General features: G+C 50.7%; 2 protein-coding genes across 2 annotated transcripts; both read right to left on the minus strand.

Annotated features, from left to right (window-relative positions):
• Positions 1 to 6,540: 6,540 nt before the first annotated feature.
• Positions 6,541 to 7,509, minus strand: LOC311178128 (olfactory receptor 13A1-like; the record flags this gene model as incomplete). The annotated part of the gene is made up of 1 exon (XM_084244505.1): positions 6,541 to 7,509. The coding sequence occupies one exon, from the start codon at positions 7,507 to 7,509 to the stop codon at positions 6,541 to 6,543; it is 969 nt and encodes a 322-aa protein (XP_084100631.1).
• An 11,674-nt stretch (positions 7,510 to 19,183) lies between these two features.
• LOC311178129 (olfactory receptor 13A1-like) lies at positions 19,184 to 20,152 on the minus strand (the record flags this gene model as incomplete). The annotated part of the gene is made up of 1 exon (XM_084244506.1): positions 19,184 to 20,152. The coding sequence occupies one exon, from the start codon at positions 20,150 to 20,152 to the stop codon at positions 19,184 to 19,186; it is 969 nt and encodes a 322-aa protein (XP_084100632.1).
• Positions 20,153 to 22,579: the final 2,427 nt, after the last annotated feature.

A 22,579-nucleotide genomic window follows, 5' to 3' on the forward strand; every position in this document is an offset into this window, starting at 1 on the left:
CTGGAGTAAGGAGCTCACTTTTGCTTTGGAAGCTTAGTGGATGGCTTGTGAAAATGACTAATTTCTGCATTGTTTACGTTCCTTTTCAAGGCAGGATTTGGAAATTTTCCCAAATAGCCTTTCAATTATCAACCCCTCTGGCCAGGCTGATTATCTGCATCAGCAGCCCAGAGGGCTCACATATTTACATAACATTCAGTTTAGCATTGCTATATCAGAAAAGTGAAATAATCTAAATCCCCATCAATAAATACAAGTTGAGGGCGTCCCCTGGTTGTGCAGGTGGTTGAGCACAGCGGTGTGAAGCTGTCTGTAGCTTCTACAGCACCGGTTCGATCCCTGCCGGTGAGGGTCCCACATGGTGGGGCAGACTTTTCCTGATTCACCCTCTGCTCCCCTCAGCAGTGTATTTCATCAGTCTGCCTGTTCTGTTCCCAGCTCTGTCTGGTGAATCCTCTCACCCGCCTGTGCATCTGGCCTGTACCCTGGTTCTTGTATAAATAAATAAATGTAAATAAATAAATACAATTTAAACTAAGTTGCATTACAAAATTCGGAACTATACAGGTCTATGAATGTTGATACAAGCAACTCCCCAACATTTATTTAAGGAAGTCCAATAGACACCCTCAAAACACGAGAACAGAGTGGGCTGGGTGGTCTCTCCCACATCTGCACTGAGAAGGAAATGAAACCAGCAGAACTAACGAAGGATGAGTGAAGGGTTTGGGGCAGAAACAGACGCTCCGGGGCTGGTTCTGGGGCTGCAGACTGAGAGTGGGCATTGAGGACATACAGGGGGTCATAGGCAGAGTCCAGGCACTGGCTCGGGTTCAGCTGACCACACTGAATGGTCAGAGGGCCCTTTGGAGAGGGAGGGACGGAGAGGTACATGGTTGTGCCCAGTCTGTGGGGGCAGGTGGGTCTCTGCATTGTGGGCTTGTCTCAGGGGTGGTGATTGTGGTAGGGGCCTCCCCTCACCCTGGAGCCGCAACAGAGGGACACCCAGTGCTGGTGCTGTGGAGCTACACCAGCCCCACCAGGACTAGGGGTAAGAGAGCGGGAGGGAAAAAACTCTTGCCACTGCCTGCAAACTGACCTGCGTGAGCATCAATGACCTGGCAGCCCCACACCTCCCACCCCCAGTGGACATTGCTGAGAGTCAGGAAACAGCCCACCCCAGGCGCCACTCCCAGCAAGAAAAGCCCGTCTGCGTCTGGTTGCCCCTGCTGCTAGGGTTACCCCGGGACCAACCAAGTTTTCTGGGGACACAGAGTTTTCTTTAGAGAAAGAGGAGAGGAGCCAGAGATGACCTTTGCCCTAAGCTGCCCACCCTCCTCACCAAGACTGAAAATGAGAATTTGAGCCCTGTTTTCCCTCTTCCCACCCCCACTTGCTCCACAGTAAGCAATCAGGAGGAACAAAGAAACTAAAGGGCAAAAAGGGCAATAAGGCAGCATCCTCCTTAGGAAGCAAAAACACCTGAATGCAAGATAGAAAGGCAGAAGGAGAACACAAGTCCAGACACAGCGACCAGGGGCAAGGAAATAGAGAACCTGAGAAGCAATTAGCAATGTTTTCATACTACATGAGGTACAGGGAAGACAGTCCGGAACAGATTGGGAAGGCACAGGGTCACAGAGGGAACAGAGGTGGGCCAGGCAGTCCAGGAATCAGGAGCTCACAGTACAAGGACAAGGGGCCCCACACAAACAGGGAGCATACACCTTTTCTTCAAGGGCACAGGGAACATTTTTCACAGCAGACCCCAATTTGGGGATACAAGTCAACTGTCAATAAAACCACTGAGACTTAAAATATACCTGGTGCCTTCTCTGACCATAATGCATAAAACTGAAAATACCTTAAAAAAAATATACGGATGTGCCTCCCAGTGTCACAAGGGGTTAAGATGCAGCCTATGAAGCTGTCTCCTGGCTTGACCACTGGTCACCTCAGTGTGTATTTCAGTCAATCCATCTGTTCTGCTCCTCACTGTCTCTGGTGAATCCCTCTCACTCCACGCCCCAACACCTCTGCCTGCACCACAGTTCTTGTGTGCATAAATAGATAAAGATTTTTTAAAAAATTACACATAAAGGCATAAATACTTGCACATTTAAATAAGGCCTCTTAATAGCAATTGAATAAGAGAAACTCAATATAGAAAGTTGAAAATACCAGAAATGAATAAAATTATTGATACAATCACCAGAAATTATGGGGTACAGCAAAAGTGCAGAAGATAATTGCAATACAGACCCATATTACCATAAAAAGTAAGAAGTATCCCAGATAAACAACCTGATATCACACCACAGTGACTTGGAAAAGTGGAACAAGTAAGACCTAAAGTTAGTCATAGTAAGGAAATTACAAAAACAAGAGAGGAAACAAATGAAATAGAGATGACAAAGACTACACCAAAAAAAAAAAATCAATGCAACTAAATTTGTTCTTTGAGCTGGTTCTTTGAGGAGACAAACAAAAAGATAACCCTCTATCTAGGCTGACAATAAAGAAAAAAGGAGAGAAAAAAATTAATGAACTAAATCACAAACGATAGAGGAGAAACTGCTACAATTAACAGAGAAATACAAAAGGTAATAAGAAAGTACTACGAAAACTATATGCAAATAAATTAAATAACCTCAAAGTAACAGGAAAATTTCAAGATCAACCTAACCTACCAAGACTACCCCCAGGAAGACACAGGTGCCTGGAGAAAACCAACCACAAGTGTGGAAACTGAAACAGCAGTGAAAGTTTTTCTGAGAAACAGAAGTCTAGGACCAGATGGCTTTACAAATAAATTTTATCAAGCTTTCAAACAAAAACTAATGATCAACTTGCTTGAATTGTTTTCAAAAATACAAGGACTCCTCCTTATTATATTTTAAGATGCCGACATGACCTTAATACCAAAATCAGAAAAAAAAAAAACAAGGAAATTATAGGTCTATATCCTTGATAAACATCAATACAAAAATTTTCAAGAAAATACTAGCACATTGAATTAAACAGCGTATCACAAGAATTATATACCAGGATCAAGTGGGACTCATCCCAGGTATGCAAGATGGTTTAAAATACATATACTAATTAATATAATACACCATATCAACTAAAGTAAAGATAAAAGTCATAAGATTAACAGGAACAGATGCAGAGAAGGCATTTGTTTAAATACCCATTTCTGATAAAAAGTCTAAACAAGATGGAAAAAGAAGGAACCCGCCTCAACATGATAAAGGCCATAGACCACTAATGCATGTCACTTTGATAGCCAATGGTGAAAGACTGAAAGCCTTCCCCAAGATCCAGCACAAGACAAGGGCTGTTACCCACTGTCACCACTTCTATTTGACTTGGTATTAGATTTTTGGCTGGAGCTATCAGACAAACACAAAAACAGAGGGACCTACATAGGAAAAGAAGAAGTGAACACATCACTATTTGTAGATGAAATGATGATACATATTAAAAACCCTAAAGACTCCATCAAAAGGTCATTAAAAAAATATGAATGCAGCCAAGTTGCAGTCTGAAAAATCAACACACTAAAATTCGTAACATCTTAATATACATTGCCCAAGCAGCAACAGAAATTAAGAAAACAGCTCCATTTATGATCGCTTCACAAAGTGTTAAATACCTGTAACCAACCTCTACAAGGCCATCTACAATGTGTCATGAAAGGACTAGATTTATACTTCACATGTACGAGGTAACAGGCATCGGGACCTACAGAAATGAAACACATTTGCCAATAAGAAAACAAAGGAAAGGGGAGGGAGCAATGTTTCTGGGCTAATGAATTTATTCCAGATGTTAACTCAAATTCACAAAAATAAATACAATATTCACAGGAAAAATAAGGTGGCCAAAATAGCAAGAGTTTAAGATATTTCCCCCCATCATTTCTAACCTTCATTGAAAGATATAAAATTATATCCTATATATCTTTTATATATTACTTATTTTTTAAGTTATAATTCTATATTTTAGGGTATATAACAGTTAGAGATATGTTATATATATTACAGTCATATGTATATAACATAGACATATAACATAAAAAAGGTGAAAGGACTAACAGAGAATATCTCCATAAAGTACTAAAGTTAACTTAGCACAAATATGAAGCTTATTCTCATTATTATGAAGTATATAGAAAGTCCTAAAGCAACTACTAAGGAAATAATTCAATATAGTTGAAAAACTTTAAAGAAATTAAAACTCTACATTAAAAAATATTCAGTTAATAAAACAGGAAGAATAAAACAATAATAAAAACATGGGAAATATACAACACAGAAATTAATGTTGAAGACATAAATCCGACTACATCAATGATGGCATTAAATGTCAATGAAGGCCTCCCTGGTGGCGCTGAGGTTGAGCACTGGGCTGCAAAGCTGCCTGCAGCCTCTGCAGCACCAGTTTGATCCCTGACCGCCAGCAAGTGTCCCACATGGCATGCAGACCTCTCCTGCTGCGTCCGATGCTCTCCTTAGCAGTGTACTTCAGCCGTCATCCTGTTCTGTTCCCTGCTCTGGCTCTGGTGAATTCTCTCACCCTCCTGTGCTTCTGACTGTACCCAGTGCTTGTATAAATAAATAAATAAATAAATAAATAAATAAATAAATAAATAAATAAATCTATCTTTTTTTTTTTTAAATGTCAATGAAGCAATCAAATTCAAAGGCAAAGAAATTGCTAACTGGATTTAAAAATCAAGGTGCAACAATATACTGTTTTCAAGACACATGTCCATCAAAGATACAGATTAAAATAACATAGATGGAAAATATAAACTATGTAAAGAGCAACCAAAGAAAGCTGGAAAAACTATACTAACAGCAGACAAAGTTGACTATAAAACAAGTATTATCAATAAAGATAGAACAGAACAGGGGCCTCCCTGGTGGTGCAGGTGTTAAGTGTCAGCACTATCAAACTATCACCAGCCACTGCAGCAAGAATTCAATCCCTAGCCAGGGAGCTGACACACTTATGACACAGCAGACCTCTCCTGTCTCACCCACAGCTACCCTCAGCAGAGTGTTTCAATAAATAGGCCTATTTTGCTCCCCACTCTGTCTCTGGTGAATTCTCTCACCCCACCCCTACCCTGCACCCCTGACCTAGACCCCAGTTCTTATATGCATAAATAAATAATATTAATCTTTAAATAAAAAGATATAAAGGAAAATGTCATAACAATAAGTGTCAATCCACCAGGAAAACATATCAATTACAAATATATATGCAACCAATAACACACACCAAAAATACAGAAAGCAAAAATTGACAAAATAAAGGAAAATGGAAAATTCAATAAAACATTGGAAATCAATGTCTCACATTAAATAACAGATATAACAACTAAACAGTAGACATACAATATTTTTATTGTATTGATGGAATGATTGATGGAAAAATTGCTTGAATGGGTTTGTCTTGGAAAGACTGCACAAGGGAAGGGCTAGGACTCAGCAGAAGTGTGTCTGTCCCTTGTTCCCTGAGAAGCTCTGTCTTCCTATGGCATCCCCACCATACCCAGAGCTCCAGGAGCAGCCATCCTATGAGCTCCAGGAGCAGCCATCCTCATAGGTTTTCCCGGAAACCTTGCATACTGCATGACCACCTTTGACACTGCTGACAGTGGAGTGGACACTTAGTGACAAGCACCCATTTCTTCAGAAGTGATTGGGTGTGGTCATCCCACACGTGCAGATGATGCTTTTGTTGAGAAGGAAGCTGCTGGGCCCCAGAAAGCACAGGACAGCTCCTGGCCTTTCCCAGCCAGTGGAAGTGACCCACATCCATCAGCCAGTCATCTGAGGGCTCCACCCACCAGCCCACCCACTGCTGGTTCAACTTCAAAACATAGTACCAGACCCACCCCACTCTACCTGCAGATATGCTCAAAGAAACAGGGGCAAGGGCGGCACCAATCCCCCCCCCCAGGGAAACCAACATAAGACTAGAAGATGAAAACGACACTCAACACCGTCCAAGAGAAAAGCTGTCCCAGATGGACATTGCATTGTGCAGCGGTGTACAGGCAGAGAGCTGGCCAGCCCACTGGCTGCAGGGGGACAGAGCCCAGGTGGGGCATGTTTGGGAGATGATCAAACCCTGGGACCGGGTAACCTGCAAGCAACTGAGGAACAGTGGGCAAACATCTAGGGCCAGTGTGGTGAGGGCAGTGAGATGCACCACAGGGGTCCAGATGGAGCTGTGGTGCAGGAGAGGTCCTGGTACTCAGGAGGAGTGGGGAGGAGAGAGACGTTATAGGATGAAGTTCATGGGCAGTAAGGTGATAGCTCCTGTCCCAGGTACAAGAGCACCTACCCACCTGGGGCCACGGGTCCCACTGAGGCTTCTTGGGTGTCCAGGAGTCCTGACTCAGCTAGCGTGCCCAGCACCAATGCTGGGCTATGAGAGGGAGCTGGCCGGTCTAACATCTAAAAGCCTGGTCTCAGGTAGATCCAGGGGTGGGGATCCGACTGGAAGAAGGACTTGCACATGGCGTTAGCGTCTGCAGAGATTAAGGAGTCTCCTCAGGGCCTGCTTGACCTCAGCATTCCGCAGAGAGTAGATGAGGGGGTTCAGGGCAGGGCCCACCATCGTGTACATTACTGAGAACACTTTACTTCTCTCGGAATCATAGCTGGAGGCCGGGCTGATGTAGGCACAGAACACGGCTGAGTAGTAGAAGGAGACCACCAGCAGGTGGGAGGAGCAGGTGGAGAAGGCTCGCCGCTTGCCCTCGGCCGAGCGGATGCGCAGGATGCTGGCGATGATGAAGCCGTAGGACCCCAGCGTGAGCAGGAAGTTGATGACCCCATAGAAGGCGTCAGCCAGGACCGTCATGATGCTGTTGATGAAGGTGGGGCTGCAGGAGAGCAGGAGCAGCGGGGGGATCTCGCAGAAGAAGTGTGTGATGAGGTTGGGGCCACAGAAGATCAGACGCGCCATCAACCCTGTGTGCACCGAAGCGTTGATGGCACAGATGGTCCAGACGGCCGCAGCCATTACCCCACACAGCTGTGGACTCATGATGGAGCTGTAGTGCAGCGGGTGGCAAATGGCCACGTAGCGGTCATAGGCCATGACTGTGAGCAGCAGTAGCTCTGCAGACGCTGACCAGACGAGGAAGAAGAGCTGGGCCATGCACCCCTGGAAGGAGATGTTGTTCTCCGTCTCTGACACCAGGCCCACCAGCGTCTTGGGCAGCACGGAAGAGGTGCAGATGACGTCCATGGAGGCCAGGTTGAACAGGAAGAAGTACATGGGGCTGCGCAGGCTGGTGCTGCAGCTGATCAGCACGATGATGACGGCGTTGCCCGCCAGCGCCAGGGTGTACAGAATCAGGAAGCAGCCCAGCAGGGGCAGCCGCAGCTCGGGGTGCTCGGAGAAGCCCTGCAGGACGAACACCTCTACCTGTGTCCAGTTGTGCCCCAGGGCCCTGCCGGGAGCAGGCCCCAGGCCGGGCTCCATGGCGCCCCCTGAGAGAGACACAGAGTCAGCCTGGGCTCAGGGTAGGAACTGCAGGCCCCTGACCCACACACACCCTGACCCATGACCCCTGCAGCTGCTCCAGGACCACCGGACTGCTGTGTGCCCTGTGCCCTGTGCCCTGGGACATCTGCTCCACCCTACTTGCCCATCCCAGTGGGCTCCCACTGTCCTCCTGCTCCGTGTCCTGCTCCCTGGCCCAGCCTATGTGAGGAGCAGTCTGCCCACTGGGCCCTGCGGCCATCACTGTGGGGCCTGCCACACTCCACCAAATGAGTTCATCCCTGCTCCCGAGGGTCATGTCGCCCTGGGCTCGGCACCGCCACTCCAGATGCACACACCTGTCTCTAGCTCCAGAGCTCTCCCCAGACGTCTGCCCAAAACCCTCACTGAGCCCCAAGCACTCGTGTGACTTCTCTGCCTCCATGAACTGCAGCCCCTTTGCACTCAACACCCAAAGGAATGGTGGCCGCACCCCAGGGCAGCTGTGGTACCTCCTGCAGACCCTGCCCTGCCCAATGCCTGAGTGGCCCAAGGGAGCAGGAGCTGGCCTGGCCCAATACCCCTCGGCTCCCGCCATCCAGACTCTGCAGATCAGCTGCTCAGGGCTTAGACAGTCTCTGCCGTCATCTCTGTCGGCTCCACGGGACCCCAAACCAGTGAGTTTCCAACCTCACTGGCAGCTCCCTCACCCCCTTGGCCTCCTCTGCACGCCAAGTCCCTGTCCCCCAAGGTCGCCGCAGCTCCATCCAGTCCCACAGATCTCCATGGAGGCCTCAGGGACTCCTCCAGCAGAATCTGGCTCTGGCCACCTCCCGCTGGACACTGATGGACACTCCCAGGACATGGGTGAGCGCCTGACTGTGTTCATGTGTGTGGGGCATGGGGACCCACAAGGACGCCAATGGGGGCAGAGCCAGACTCAGAAAGGACAGAGCAGGGCTCCGCTCTGGTGGTGCAGCCGCATGGTCGCCTCATCTTGGGCAAGTGGCGTCAGAATCCGCAGGGGGCGGGTGGCGGCCACCCCTGGTGCTCCCGGGAGTGCACACACACACACACACACACACACACAGGGAGGGGAGCCCAGGACCCACGGGGCGGACAGAACTGGGCAGCGGGGCCTGGCTCGGGCAGGGGGCGGCCCAGGGCTGGGCAGCGGTGGTGCCCCCAGATGCAGAGCTTGCCAGACCTAGCCCGGCCTGAGCCGCCTCCCTGGACAGTGCGGGTTGAGTGAAACGGCTGTGGACGTGCCGGGGCACCAGAGCCGGGCGTGGGACAGCCTGACTGGGGGCCCAGGCGCAGCCTCGCCCATCTGCTCAGCGGGCTCCAGGGACGACGGACCAGAGGCAGCGTCGCCTGGCCTGACGCCGTGACGCGTGTGAGGGGAGCCGGCAGGGGCAGCTCGTCCCTGAGGAAGAGACAAGAACGTCAGCGACAACGATGTGTCCACGGCACAGAGCGTTGGAGGCTGCAGGGACAGCGGGAGCCGCCCCGGTCTACACCGCGTGACCGGGCTCGGGAGCCCGAGGGGCACCAGCCCCGGGAGCGCGCGTGTCTGAGCGAGCGAAGGGCCCGCGGTCTCCACCGGGACGGAGCTGGGTTTCTCACACGGGACACAGAAGCCGAAGAACAGCAGCTCGAGCTCAGGGACAACGGGGCGGCGTGGGGTGAAGACAGCCTCCGGGACGCCGTCAGACGCGGAGGCCCCGGGGCCCCTGGCAAGGCCGGCAGGGACTGCCCAGTCCCTCAGTCACAAGAGGAGACCGTGGACCGCCGGACACCACTGGGGGGGACGGAGACCAACCCTCCAGCAAGGCCCAGAGGCTGCGGGCGAGGCCGGCAGGGTGGGGAGAGCGAGACGCCGTGGGTCCTGCAGGGGGAGGGGGAGCCAGGGGGTCCTGCAGGGAGGGGGAGCCTGGGGTCCTACAGAGGGAGGGGGAACGTGGGGGTCCTGCGGGGAGGGGGAGCTCTTTTGGCCAGGCTGGATGGGCAGCAGGGTCATGGAGGAAGGGGCCAGCAGGCAGGTGGCCTGGACAGGCGCTGCCGCCCTCTGTGCCCACCTGGTCTGGTCCTGGGTGACCCACCTGCAGATCCTGCCTGTTCCCGTGTGAGGTTTCACGCAGGCACCTGGGAGTCAGGACGGCCCTTCTGAAAACAGAAACACACTAAGTTTGGGGTCCTAGCCAGTGTCCAGGGCCTGCTCCCCGCTGGTCAGAGAGGTACCCGGGACCCTCTAGCAAACGTGGAGCTGACGCGAGGGACTGACAGGCCTCCTCACTGCGCAGGAGACTCGGTGTGGCAGAGCCGCCCCAACCGCCCAGCCCTGGGGGAGCTGGTCCTGGGAGTGTCTGGACACTCGGCAGCCCGTGGAGTGCGGGTGGACTCAGCATCTAGATAGGCGCCTGACTTAGGTCCAGAGCAGCCTGGCGCTGACCAGCCATCTGCCCCTTGAGGTGGCTCCCACACTCTGCCCTTCCTGGGGCTGTGTCCTGTCTACATGGCGGTGCCCGGTAGTCCCCCAGTCCGGGTGGACAACTGGTGGGCTGGACACACTCTGGCCCCAGCCCTGGCTTCCCTCACGCGCCCTCACCCTCCTGCTTCTCTCTGCTCTTGTCGCCTGGCTGACACCAAGGCCCAAAGTCCACCAGGTTGTGTCCCTTACAGCTGGCAGTGCTGTTTGGGTGTGGACAGAACCCCACTGTTCGATCTCTCTGTACCACCCCCAGGCTAAGGCTCATTCTGGAGACTGATTCCCTCTGAAACAGGACACTGCACCGAGGGCAGCACAGCCACGGTCACTCACCTGCACTGAGCCCAGCAGAAGGGCCTGAGGGCTCCTCCTGCGGCCTGTCCGTTTCCACGGGGCTCTCAAGTGAGCTTTGCAGCTCAAGAAAGCTCTGAGTCTCCAAGGCCAGGCCCAGGAGCCGGGGCAAGCCCTGGGGAGCCTGCCGCCGGAGGAGGCTCTCAGGGACCATTAGTGCGGCTCAAGGCACGTGACCACCGCTTCCTGCCCATCAGGATCAGGAGACCAGATGCCAGGGCTGTGAGCCAGCCAGCACCTCCTCTGCTGTCCCTGGGGGCGCTCCTCTCCCTGCCAGGCCCCGGGACACTGTGCGCGGCTGTGCGGGCCCTGGCCCTGGGCGGACGTGCACCTCAATCATTCAGGGAAATACCGGGGAACCCCACGGCTGCGCCCCAATGTCATGAGCTGCTAAACTGTCTCCTCAAGCTGATGGTCTTGTGTCGGAATCCTCTGATGTCCATGCTAAGGACAATGAGCACTTTTCTTGCCTTGGTTTTCTGACCTTTCTCCATGAAGTGTCTGTTCAAGGACGTTCCCACGGGGGCGTCTGTTCCTTGTTGAGAGGGACGAGGCCTCGAGGCTCAGGGTGGACAACCTGTGTCCACGCAGCCTGGGAGGAAATGACACTTACAGGTGTGCAATTTTTGCTCCAAGTCTGTGCCTTGTTTTTTAACTTTTTTTTTTTAAGATTTATTTATTTATTTATACAAGCACCGGGTAAAGTCAGAAGCGCGGGAGGGTGAGAGAATTCACCAGAGCCAGAGCGGGGAGCAGAGCAGGCAGAAGGACCGAGGTACACTGCTGAGGGGAGCAGCGGGCGGCAGGAGAGGTCTGCGCGCCATGTGGGACCCTCCTCCGGTGGCCGGGGAGCAGCCGGGGATCGAACCGGCGCCGCAGAGGCTGCGGGCAGCTTCACAACCCAGCGCTCAACCGCTGCGCTACCGGGGAGGCCCAGTTTTTTAAATTTTTAAGGTTATTTTGAAGAGTGAACTTTCTCTATTTTGATGAAGTTAATTGATGTTTTTCCTCATATGGTTAGTGCTTTTTGAAACTTAGGAAATCTGTGCCAAACTCCAGGTGGTAAAGGTTTTCTATTCTCTTTGCTTTCTGGAGTTTTTTTAAAAATTAAAATTTCAGTCCTAGCTTTATGTCCAAGGTCTCTTCATAAGCGCTGGATTGAGGCGTAATTGACATAATTTCAATTCTTTCTACACACTCTCTTCAGGTTCTCTTCATTGTCAAAATTTTTATCATGATGAATCCTTTTATTTAAAGATATTATTTATATGTGCATACAAGAGCTGGGGTACAGGCCAGAGGTGCAGGGGGGTGGGTGAAAGGACCCACCAGAGACAGAGTGGGAAGCAGAACAGGCAGATCCAGTGAAATCCATTGCTGAGGGGCCAGCAGGGGAGAGAGGAGAGGTCTGCTGCACCCTGTGGGTCACTCCCTGGACTGGGATGGACTCAGGCCACAGTGCTGGAGAGAGCTTGATGGTGCTGAGACTCAACCCCTGCGCCCAGGGAGGCCCATGATGAGACCTGAAGGGATATTCATCTGAGTTTTGCTGCTGTGGTTGTGGAGATTCTTTCAACTAAAACATTTAAATCATTACTTTTCAACCCATTTTTTTACTCCCTCCATATCTGGAGACACAATTACATATATGTTAGATACTTGGGTATTTCCACAAGGGTCACAGAAGATGTTCATTGTTTCAGGCTATTCTTATATTTGAGCATAATCCTAAGTAGACTCTGGTGCTACGTCTTCAATTCACTAACCTTTCCCCACATCTTTTTGTTGTTGTTCTTTTTGCTGTTTCATTGATTATTAAATCTTTGATTCTTCTGGTATGCACACGTCTTCCTTTAGCACAAGGGACTTACATGCAACAGGTGTCCTGTGTCATCGCTCACCAACTTCTCCCCTGGGAGCTCCCTCTGTCGCCTGCTGCAGCGTTTCCTGCATCCTGCCCTGGGCTGGTGACGCTGCTCGGGCTCTGTAGAGACAGCTTAGGCTGCTCCGCGCCCACTGCTTGGCCTCCTCAATGTGCGCGACTCTTCCATTGGGAATCATGGACTTGCCAACTTGAGTGTCTGGTTCACGGTTATTTCAGCTGCTATCCAGGGTGTCTGGAGAAGTCTTTCTTATGTTGCTAACTTCACCTCACATCTAATGTGCAGCCCTTCTGGGTTCTCTACTTAATGTGTGGAAGTCCCCATAAACCATAAGATGGACACACACCGCACAGACACAGAGACAGAGGAAGCCCTGAGACAGGCCAGCAGCTCTGGCCTCCAGGGCAGCAAACCACACCAACACTGGAGTAAGGAGCTCACTTTCGCTTTGGAACCTTAGGGGGCGGCTTGTGAAAATGACTAATTTCTGCATTGTTTACGTTCCTTTTCAAGGCAGGATTTGGAAATTTTCCTAAATATCCTTTCAATTATCAACCCCACTGGCCAGGCTGATTATCTGCATCAGCAGCCCAGAGGGCTCATGTATTTACATAACATTCAGTTTAGCATTGCTATATCAGAAAAGTGAAATAATCTAAATCCATCAATAAATACATGTTTAAATTAAGTTGCATTACAAAATTCGGAATTATACAGGTCTATGAATGTTGATACAAGCAACTTCCAACATTTATTTAAGGAAGCCCAATAGAGACCTTCAAAACACAAGCACAGAGTGGGCTGGGTGGTCTCTCCCCAATCTGCACTGAGAGGAAAATAAAACCAACAGAACTAACAAAAATGAGTGGAGGGTTTGGGGCAGAAACAGATGCTCATTGGGGCTTGTTCTGTGGCTGCAGTGCTGTGGGGTGAGCAATGAGGAAGTACAGGAGGTCATAGGCAAAGGCCGGTCACTGGCTCCGGTCATGCTGACCACTGAGGATGGTCAGAGTGTTCTTTGGAGAGGTAAGGATGCAGAGGGACATACCTGTGCCCAGGACTGCGGAAGCAGGTGGGTCTCTGCATTGTGGGCTTGTCTCAGGGGTTGGTGATTAGGGTAGGGACCTCCCCTACCCTGGAGCCACTACAGAGAGACACCCAGTGCTGGTGCCGCGGAGCTATACCGGCCCCACCGGGACTGGGAGTAGGAGATCGGGTGGGAAAAACCTCTTGCCACTCCCTGCAAACAGCATCAATGATCTGGCAGCTCCATACCCCCCACCCACAGTGGGCATTGCTGAGAGTGAGGAAACAGCCCACCCCAGGCGCCACTCCCAGCAAGGAAAGCCCATCTGCCTGTGGCTCGCACTGCTGCTAGTGTCACCCCGGGCCCAGTGACCATGCTTTGTGGGAATACCCCCCGGCAACATCGGGCAGCACAAGGACACTGGGCATGAATCAGGGTCCTTGAGTCACTAAGCTGAGCTTTCTTTAGAGAAAGAAGAGAGGAGGCAGAGCTGACCCTTTGACCTGAGCTGCCCCTTTGCCCTGAGCTGCCCTCCCTCCTCCTCAAGACTGAGAATGAGCATTTGAGCCCAGTTTTACCTTTCTCCACCCCACTGCTACCAAGGTAAACAAAGAGGAGGAACAAAGAAACTAAAGGGCAAAAAGGGCAATAAGGCAGCATCCTCCTTAGGAAGCAAAAACACCTGAATGCAAGATAGAAAGGCAGAAGGAGAACACAAGTCCAGACACAGCGACCAGGGGCCAAGAAATAGAGAACCTGAGAAGCAATTAGCAATGTTTTCATACTACATGAGGTACAGGGAAGACAGTCCGGAACTGATTGGGAAGGCACAGGGTCACAGAGGGAACAGAGGTGGGCCAGGCAGTCCAGGAATCAGGAGCTCACAGTACAAGAACAAGGGGCCCCACACAAACAGGGAGCATACACCTTTTCTTCAAGGGCACAGGGAACATTTTTCACGGCAGACCCCAATTTTGGGACACAAGTCAACTGTCAATAAAACCACTGAGACTTAAAATATACCTGGTGCCTTCTCTGACCATAATACCATAAAACTGAAAATCAGCCTTAAAAAATTTATACAAAAAGGTATTAATACTTGGAGATTTATATGATGTTGCTGAATAGCAATTGAATAAGAGGAAATAAAGCAGAACATTGGAAATACCAGAAACCAATAAAAATGTTGATACAATTACTAGAATTGTGGGGTGCAGCAAAAGTGCAGAAGATAATTACAATAACCCCCTATTATCATAAAAAGTAAGAAGTATCCCAAATAAACAACCTGATATCACACCTAAAGTGACTTGAAAATGTGGAACAAGAAAGACCTAAAGTTGGTAGTGTAAGGAAATTACAAAAACAAGAGTAGAAATAAATGAAATAGAGATCACAAAGACTACACCAAAAAAATCAATACAACTAAATTGGTTCTTTGAGGAGACAAACAAACAGATAACCCACTATCTAGGCTAACAATAAAGAAAAAAGGGGAGAAAAAACTAATGAACTGAATTACAAATGATAGAGGAGAAATCGCTACAGTTAATAAAAAAATACAAATGGTTATAAGAAGTGCTATGAAAACTATATGCTAATAAATTAAATAACCTCAAAGTAACAGGAAAATTTCAAGATCAATCTAACCTACCAAGACTACCCCCAGGAAGACATCGGTGCCTGGAGAAAACCAACCACAAGTGTGGAAACTGAAACAGCAGTGAAAGTTTTTCTGAGAAACAGAAGTCTAGGACCAGATGGCTTTACAAATAAATTTTATCAAGCTTTCAAACAAAAACTAATGATCAACTTGCTTGAATTGTTTTCAAAAATACAAGGACTCCTCCTTATTATATTTTAAGATGCTGACATGACCTTAATACCAAAATCAGAAAAAAAAAAACAAGGAAATTATAGGCCTATATCCTTGATAAACATCAATACAAAAATTTTCAAGAAAATACTAGCACATTGAATTAAACAGTGTGTCACAAGAATTATATACCAGGATCAAGTGGGACTCATCCCAGGTATGCAAGATGGTTTAAAATACATAAACTAATTAATGTAATACACCATATCAACTAAAGTAAAGATAAAAGTCATAAGATTAACAGGAACAGATGCAGAGAAGGCATTTGATTAAATACCCATTTCTGATAAAAACTCTAAACAAGATGGAAAAAGAAGGAACCCGCCTCAACATGATAAAGGCCATAGACCACTAATGCACGTCACTAGGATAGCCAATGGTGAAAGACTGAAAGCCTTCCCCAAGATCCAGCACAAGACAAGGGCTGTTACCCACTGTCACCACTTCTATTTGACTTAGTATTAGATTTTTGGCTGGAGCTGTCAGACAAACACAAAAACAGAGGGACCTACATAGGAAAAGAAGTGAACACATCACTATTTGCAGATGAAATGATGATACATATTAAAAACCCTAAAGAGTCCATTAAAAGGTCATTAGAAACAAATATGAATACAGCCAAGTTGCAGTCTGAAAAATCAACACACAAAAATTCATAACTTGGGCCTCCCCAGTGGCGCACAGGTTGACCGCTGGGCTGCAAACTGTCCGCAGCCTCTGCAGTGCTGGTTCAATCCTCGGCCGCCAGTGAGGGTCCCACATGGTATGCAGACCTCTCCTGCTGCACCCGCTGCTCCCCTCAGCAGTGTATTTCGTCAGTCTGCCTGTTCTGTTCCCCACTCTGGCTCTGGTGAATTCTCTCACCCTCCTCCACTTCTGACTGTACCCAGTGCTTGTATAAATAAATAAATAAATCTTTAAAAAAATTCATAACTTCTTAATATACATTGCCCAAGAAACTACAGAAATTAAAACAACTCCATTTATGATCACTTCACAAAGAGTTAAATACCTGCAACCAACCTCCACAAGGGGATCTACAAGGTGTCATGAAAGGACTAGATTTATAATTTACATGTATAAAGTAAAAGGCAAAGGGTCCTACAGAAATGAAAGAAATTTGACAATAAGAAAACAAAGCAAATGGGAGGGAGCAATGCTATACCATGCTAGTGAATTTATTCCAGATGTTAACTCAAATTCACAAAAGCAAATATAATATTTACATGAAAAATAAGGTGGCCAAAATAGCAAGATATAAAGATATTTCCCACCATCTTCTCAAACCTTCATTAAGAGACATAAAATAATATAAGTTAATAATTCTTTGTTCTTGGGTTTATAACATTTATAGATATGTTATATATATATATTACAATCACACATATATATACCCTATACATATAAAACATGGGAGAGGACTAGAGGTACTAGAGAATGTCTAAATAACTTACTAAAATTAATTTAGCACAAATATGAAGCTGATTCTCATCATTATAAAGTGTACGGAAAGCCCTAAATCAACTGCTAAGGAAATAAGTCAATACAGCTGAAAAAATTTTTTTAAAAGATTTATTTATTTTTATATAAGAACTGGTGTATAGGCTAGAGGCACAGGAGGGTGAGAAGATTTACCAGAGACAGAGCAGGGAGCACAACAGGCAGACAGACTGAAGTACACTGCTCTGGGGAGCAGGGGGTGAGACAGGAGAGGTCTGCTGCCCCATGGGGTATCTCCCTGGCTGGCTGGGATTGAACTGGTGCTGCAGAGGCTGTGCTCAACCCTCTGTGCCACTGGGGAGGCCCCTATAGTTGAAAAACTTTGAAGAAATTAAAATTATACATTAAAAAATATTCTGTTAACAAAACAGTGATTATAGAAGAATAATAAAAACATGGGAAATATATAAAACAGAAATTAATGTTGAAGACATAAATTCCACTATATCAATAACATTAAATGTCAATGGAGTAAACAAATTCAGTCTAAGGTAAAGAAATTTCTGACTTTGAAAATCAAGGTGCAACGATATGCTGTCTTCAAGACACACGTAAATCAAAGATATAGATTAAAATAACAGATGGAAAATATAAACTATGTAAAAAGCAACCAAAGAAAGCTGGAAGAACTATACTAACAGCAGACAAAGTTGACTATAAAACAAGATATCAATAAAGATATAAAGGAACATGGGCTGCCCTGGTGGAACAGGGGTTAAGTCTCAGCACTATCAAGCTATTGCCATCCACTGAGGCATGAATTTGATTCCCAGCCAGGGAGCTGACTCACTTATGGCACAGCAGACCTCTCCTGTCATACCCACTGCTACTCTCAGCAGAGTATTTCAGTAAATCTGCCTATTTTGCTCCCCACTCTGTCTCTGGGGAATTCTCTCACTGCCCCCCCACCCCACACCACTGGCCTAGACCCCAGTTCTTGTATATATAAATAAATAATATTAATCTTTAAATAAAAAGATATAAAGAAAAACATTGTAACAATAAGTGTCAAACCACCAGGAAAACATATCAATTACAAATATGTATGCAACCAATAACACACACCAAAATACAGAGAGCAAAAATTGACAAAATAAAGGAAAATGGAAAATTCAATAAAAAACATTGGAAATCAATGTCTCATATTAAAAATAATAGATAAAACAACTAAACAGAAGCGATACAATATTTTTATTAATTTCACAAAAATTGCTTGAATGGGTTTGTCTCAGGTTAGGGGCCCTTCCCAGTGAAGACAAAAAGTCTATGAAGCTCAGGCTTATGTAACCAACCGTGGTTTGGGGCAGGAAGAAGGGGACACCTGGGACCTGGAAGAGCATGGGGACCTGAGGCACCTCCCTCTGGCTATTGTATCACCTGTGGTTTGGCGTAAGACACTCATGAAGACCTGGCTGTAACTTCCTGCCCTTTGACAGGTGGAGAAGAAAAGGCAGCTGCAACAGAAGAACAAGACCTGGGAGCATCACAAGATGCATGAGAGACTGCAGAAGGGAAGGGCTGGAACTCAGCTGGGGTGTGTCTGTCACTTGTTCCTTGCGAAGCTCTGTCTTCCTATGGCCTCCCCAGCACACCCAGAGCTCCAGGAGCAGGACTGCTGCCATCCTCATGGTGCACCCCAGAGCCCTCAGACGCTGTGTGCCCACCTTTGACACTCCTGACAGTGGAGTGGATGACTCAGTGATGAGTAATCTGTTGTCATAAGGGACTCGTCGGGTACACCTGTGTGTACAGATGGTGCCTATGTTAAGAAGGGGCACCTAACAGCACTGGACCGTGCCTGGCCTTTCCCAGCCAGTGGAATTGACCCACATCCCACAGCCATGGATCCAAGGGCTTCACCCATTGAGAGGCCCACCTACTCCTGGTCCCACCTCAAAACATGGTTCTAGACCCACCCATCTCCCTGCTGACATGCTCAAAGTAACAGGGGTGAAGGCGGGACATTACTCCCCAGGAAACCAACATAAGACAAGAAGGTGAGAGTGTGACTCAAAATGGTCCAGGGACAAGGTTGCAAATGAACATTGCGCCATCCACCGGGTACAGCCTGTGACCTGTCCAGCCCACTCACTGCAGGGCCCTAGGGCCCAGGTGGGGCCTGTTTGGGAAATGACCAAGCCCTGGTGCGGGGTGGCCTGCGAGCTGCTTGAGGAAATGGGGGGGGCCCATCAAGGGCCACTGTGGTGAGAACAGTGGGACACACCGTGGGGGTACAATGGAGCTAGGGATGCAAGGGAGGTCCTGGCACTGAGGAGAAGGGAGGAGAGAGGCCTTATAAGGTGAAGGTCAGGGGCCAGCAAGGGTGATGATTCCTGTTCCAGGTAAAAGAGCACCTACCCACCTGGGGCCACGAGTCCCATTGAGGCTTCCTGGGTGTCCAGGTGTCCTGGCTCAGCTACAATGACCAGCACCCATGCTAGGCTGACAAGAGGGTGCTGGCCAGTCTCACATCTACAAGCCTGGTCTCAGGGAGACTGGGGGGTGGAGAGAGGGAGGAAATCCACTGGCAGAAGAGCTTGTACATGGCATTAGCATCTGCAGAGATTAAGGAGTCTCCTCAGGGCCTGCTTGACTTCAGCATTCCGCAGAGAGTAGACGATGGGGTTCAGGGTGGGGCTCAGCAAGGTGTACAGTGCTCCAGAGACTTTGTTTCTCTCAGGACTGTAGTTGGAGGCCGGGCTGATGTAGGCACAGAACACGGCTGAGTAGTAGAAGGAGACCACCAGCAGGTGGGAGGAGCAGGTGGAGAAAGCTCGCCGCTTGCCCTCGGCCGAGCGGATGCGCAGGATGCTGGCGATGATGAAGCCGTAGGACCCCAGCGTGAGCATGAAGTTGATGACCCCATAGAAGATGTCGGCCAGGACTGTCATGATGCTGTTGATGAGGGTGGGGCTGCAGGAGAGCAGGAGCAGCGGGGGGATCTCGCAGAAGAAGTGTGTAATAAGGTTCGAGCCACAGAAGTTCAGGCGAGCCGTCAGCCCGGTATTTATAGAAGCATTGATGGCACAGATGGTCCAGACAGCCGCGGCCAGAGCCCCACACAGCTGTGGGCTCATGATGGAGCTGTAGTGCAGCGGGTGGCAGATGGCCACGTAGCGGTCATAAGCCATGACCGTGAGCAGCAGCAGCTCTCCAGACAGGGACCAGACGAGGAAGAAGAGCTGGGCCATGCACCCCGGGAAGGAGATGGTGTTCTCCGTCTCTGACACCAGGCCCACCAGCGTCTTGGGCAGCACGGACGAGGTGCAGATGACGTCCATGGAGGCCAGGTTGAACAGGAAGAAGTACATGGGGCTGCGCAGGCTGGCGCTGCAGCTGATCAGCACAAGAATGATGGTGTTGCCCGCCAGCGCCAGGGTGTACAGGGCCAGGAAGCAGCCCAGCAGGGGCAGCCGCAGCTCGGGGTGCTCGGAGAAGCCCTGCAGCACAAACACCTTCACCTGTGTCCAGTTGTGCCCCGCAGCCCTGCCAGGAGAGGCCCCCAGGCCTGACTCCATGGTGCCCCCTGAGAGAGATGCACAGTCAGCCTGGGCTCAGGGTAGGAGCTGCAGGCCCCTGACTCACACACACCCTGACCCATGCCCCCTGCAGCTGCTCCAGGATCTACCTAGACCGCCCTGTACCCCATGCCCTGTGCCCAGGGACATCTGCTCAGACATCCTTGCCCAGTCCCGCAGGCTCTGCCCAACCTTCTGCTCCATGCCCTGTTCCCTGCCAAAGCCCCAGGTGAGGAGCAGTCTGCCCACTGGGCCCTGCGGCCATCGCTGTGGGGCCTGCCACACTCCACCAATGAGTTCGTCCCTGCTCCCGAGGGTCATGTCGCCCTGGGCTCGGCACCGCCACTCCAGATGCACACACCTGTCTCTAGCTCCAGAGCTCTCCCCAGACGCCCGCCCAAAACCCTCACTGAGCCCCAAGCACTCGTGTGACTTTTCTGCCTCAATGAACTGCAGCCCCCTCACGCTCAACACCCAAAGGAATGGTGGCCGCACCCCAGGGCAGCTGTGGTACCTCCTGCAGACCCTGCCCTGCCCAATGCCTGAGTGGCCCAAGGGAGCAGGAGCTGGCCTGGCCCAACACCCCTCGGCTCCCGCCAACCAGGCTCTGCGGATCTGCTGCTTTGGGCCGAGACCGTCTCTGCCATCTCTGTCGGCTCCACGGGTCCCCCAGGGCCAGGCAAATCTCTCAAACATGCTGGAAGCTCCCCTGCCCCCTCTGCCTCCTCTGCACGCCAAGGCCCAGTCCCCTGAGGATGCCGCGGCTCCCTCCAGTCCCACAGATCTCCATGGAGGCTCCAGTGACCACCTCCAACAGAACCTGGCTCAGGCCACCTCGCACTGGATAATGACGGACACTCCCGGGACATGTGTGGCCCTGGGTGAGCGTGTGACTATGCGTGGGGCATGGGGACCCCCAAGGACACCAATGGGGGCAGACCCAGACTCAGAAAGGACAGTGCAGGGCTCCGCTCGACGGTGTAGCCACACGATGGCCTTGCCACGGACAAGTGGACATCAGAATCTGCAGGGGTGAGCAGCAGCAGCCTTGGGCGCTCCTGGGGAGCTCACACACACACACACACACACACAGGGAGTGGAGCTCAGGACCCACTGGACAGACAGGATGGGGCAACGAGGCCTGGCTCGGGCAGGGGGTGGCCAGGGCTGAGCGACCACCACCGTGAGGGGAGCCGGCAGGGGCAGCTCGTCCCTGAGGAAGAGACAAGAACGTCAGCGACAACGATGTGTCCACGGCACAGAGCGTTGGAGGCTGCAGGGACAGCGGGAGCCGCCCCGGTCTACACCGCGTGACCGGGCTCGGGAGCCCGAGGGGCACCAGCCCCGGGAGCGCGCGTGTCTGAGCGAGCGAAGGGCCCGCGGTCTCCACCGGGACGGAGCTGGGTTTCTCACACGGGACACAGAAGCCGAAGAACAGCAGCTCGAGCTCAGGGACAACGGGGCGGCGTGGGGTGAAGACAGCCTCCGGGACGCCGTCAGACGCGGAGGCCCCGGGGCCCCTGGCAAGGCCGGCAGGGACTGCCCAGTCCCTCAGTCACAAGAGGAGACCGTGGACAGCCGGACACCACTGGGGGGGACGGAGACTGACCCTCCAGCAAGGCCCAGGGGCTGCGGGTGAGGCCGGCAGGGTGGGGAGAGCGAGACTCTGCAGGGGTGGAGGTGCTGCAGGGGGAGGGGAGCCTGGGGTCCTGCAGGGAGGGGAGCCTGGGGTCCTGCAGGGGGAGGGGGAACTTGGGGGTCCTGCCGGGACAGGGAGCTCTTTTGGCCAGGCTGGATGGGCAGCAGGGTCATGGAGGAAGGGGTCAGCGGGAAGGCGGCCTGGACAGGCGCTGTCAACCCTCCATCCCCACCTGGTCTGGTCCCGGGTGACCCACCTGCAGATCCTGCCTGTTCCCGTGCGAGGTTCCCGCAGGCACCTGGGAGTCAGGACGGCCCTTCTGAAAACAGAAACACACTAAGGCAGAGGTCCTGGCCAGTGTCCGGGGCCTGCTCCCCGCTGGTGTGTCCCTGAGACCCTCTTGGAGCCTGGAGCTGACCGGGAGGGACTAACGGACCTCTGCCCCATGCCGGCGACTCAGCATGGTGGAGGTGCCCAGGCCTTGAGGGAGCGGGTGCTGGGCAGGGTCTGGGCACTCGGCTGCATGTGGAGTGGGGTGGGGGATGCAGGGTCTACAGCTGGTGCCTGGCACAGCCTCAGGAGCACCCGGACGCTGACCAGGCTGCTGCCCCCATGAGGATGGCTCCCACACGCTGGCCTGTCTGGGGATGTGTCCTGTCTGCATGAAGGTGCCCAGCAGCCCTGGGGCTGGGTCACACCTGGAAGAACAGGACAGCCTCTGCTCTGGCCCCGGTCTCCCTCACTGCCGTGCAGAGAAGCCAGCCTCCTGCTTCTCTCTGCTCTTGGCT

The sequence above is a fragment of the Talpa europaea genome (genome assembly GCF_964194135.1).
Source record: "Talpa europaea genome assembly, chromosome: 10".
Lineage (NCBI taxonomy): Eukaryota > Metazoa > Chordata > Mammalia > Eulipotyphla > Talpidae > Talpa > Talpa europaea.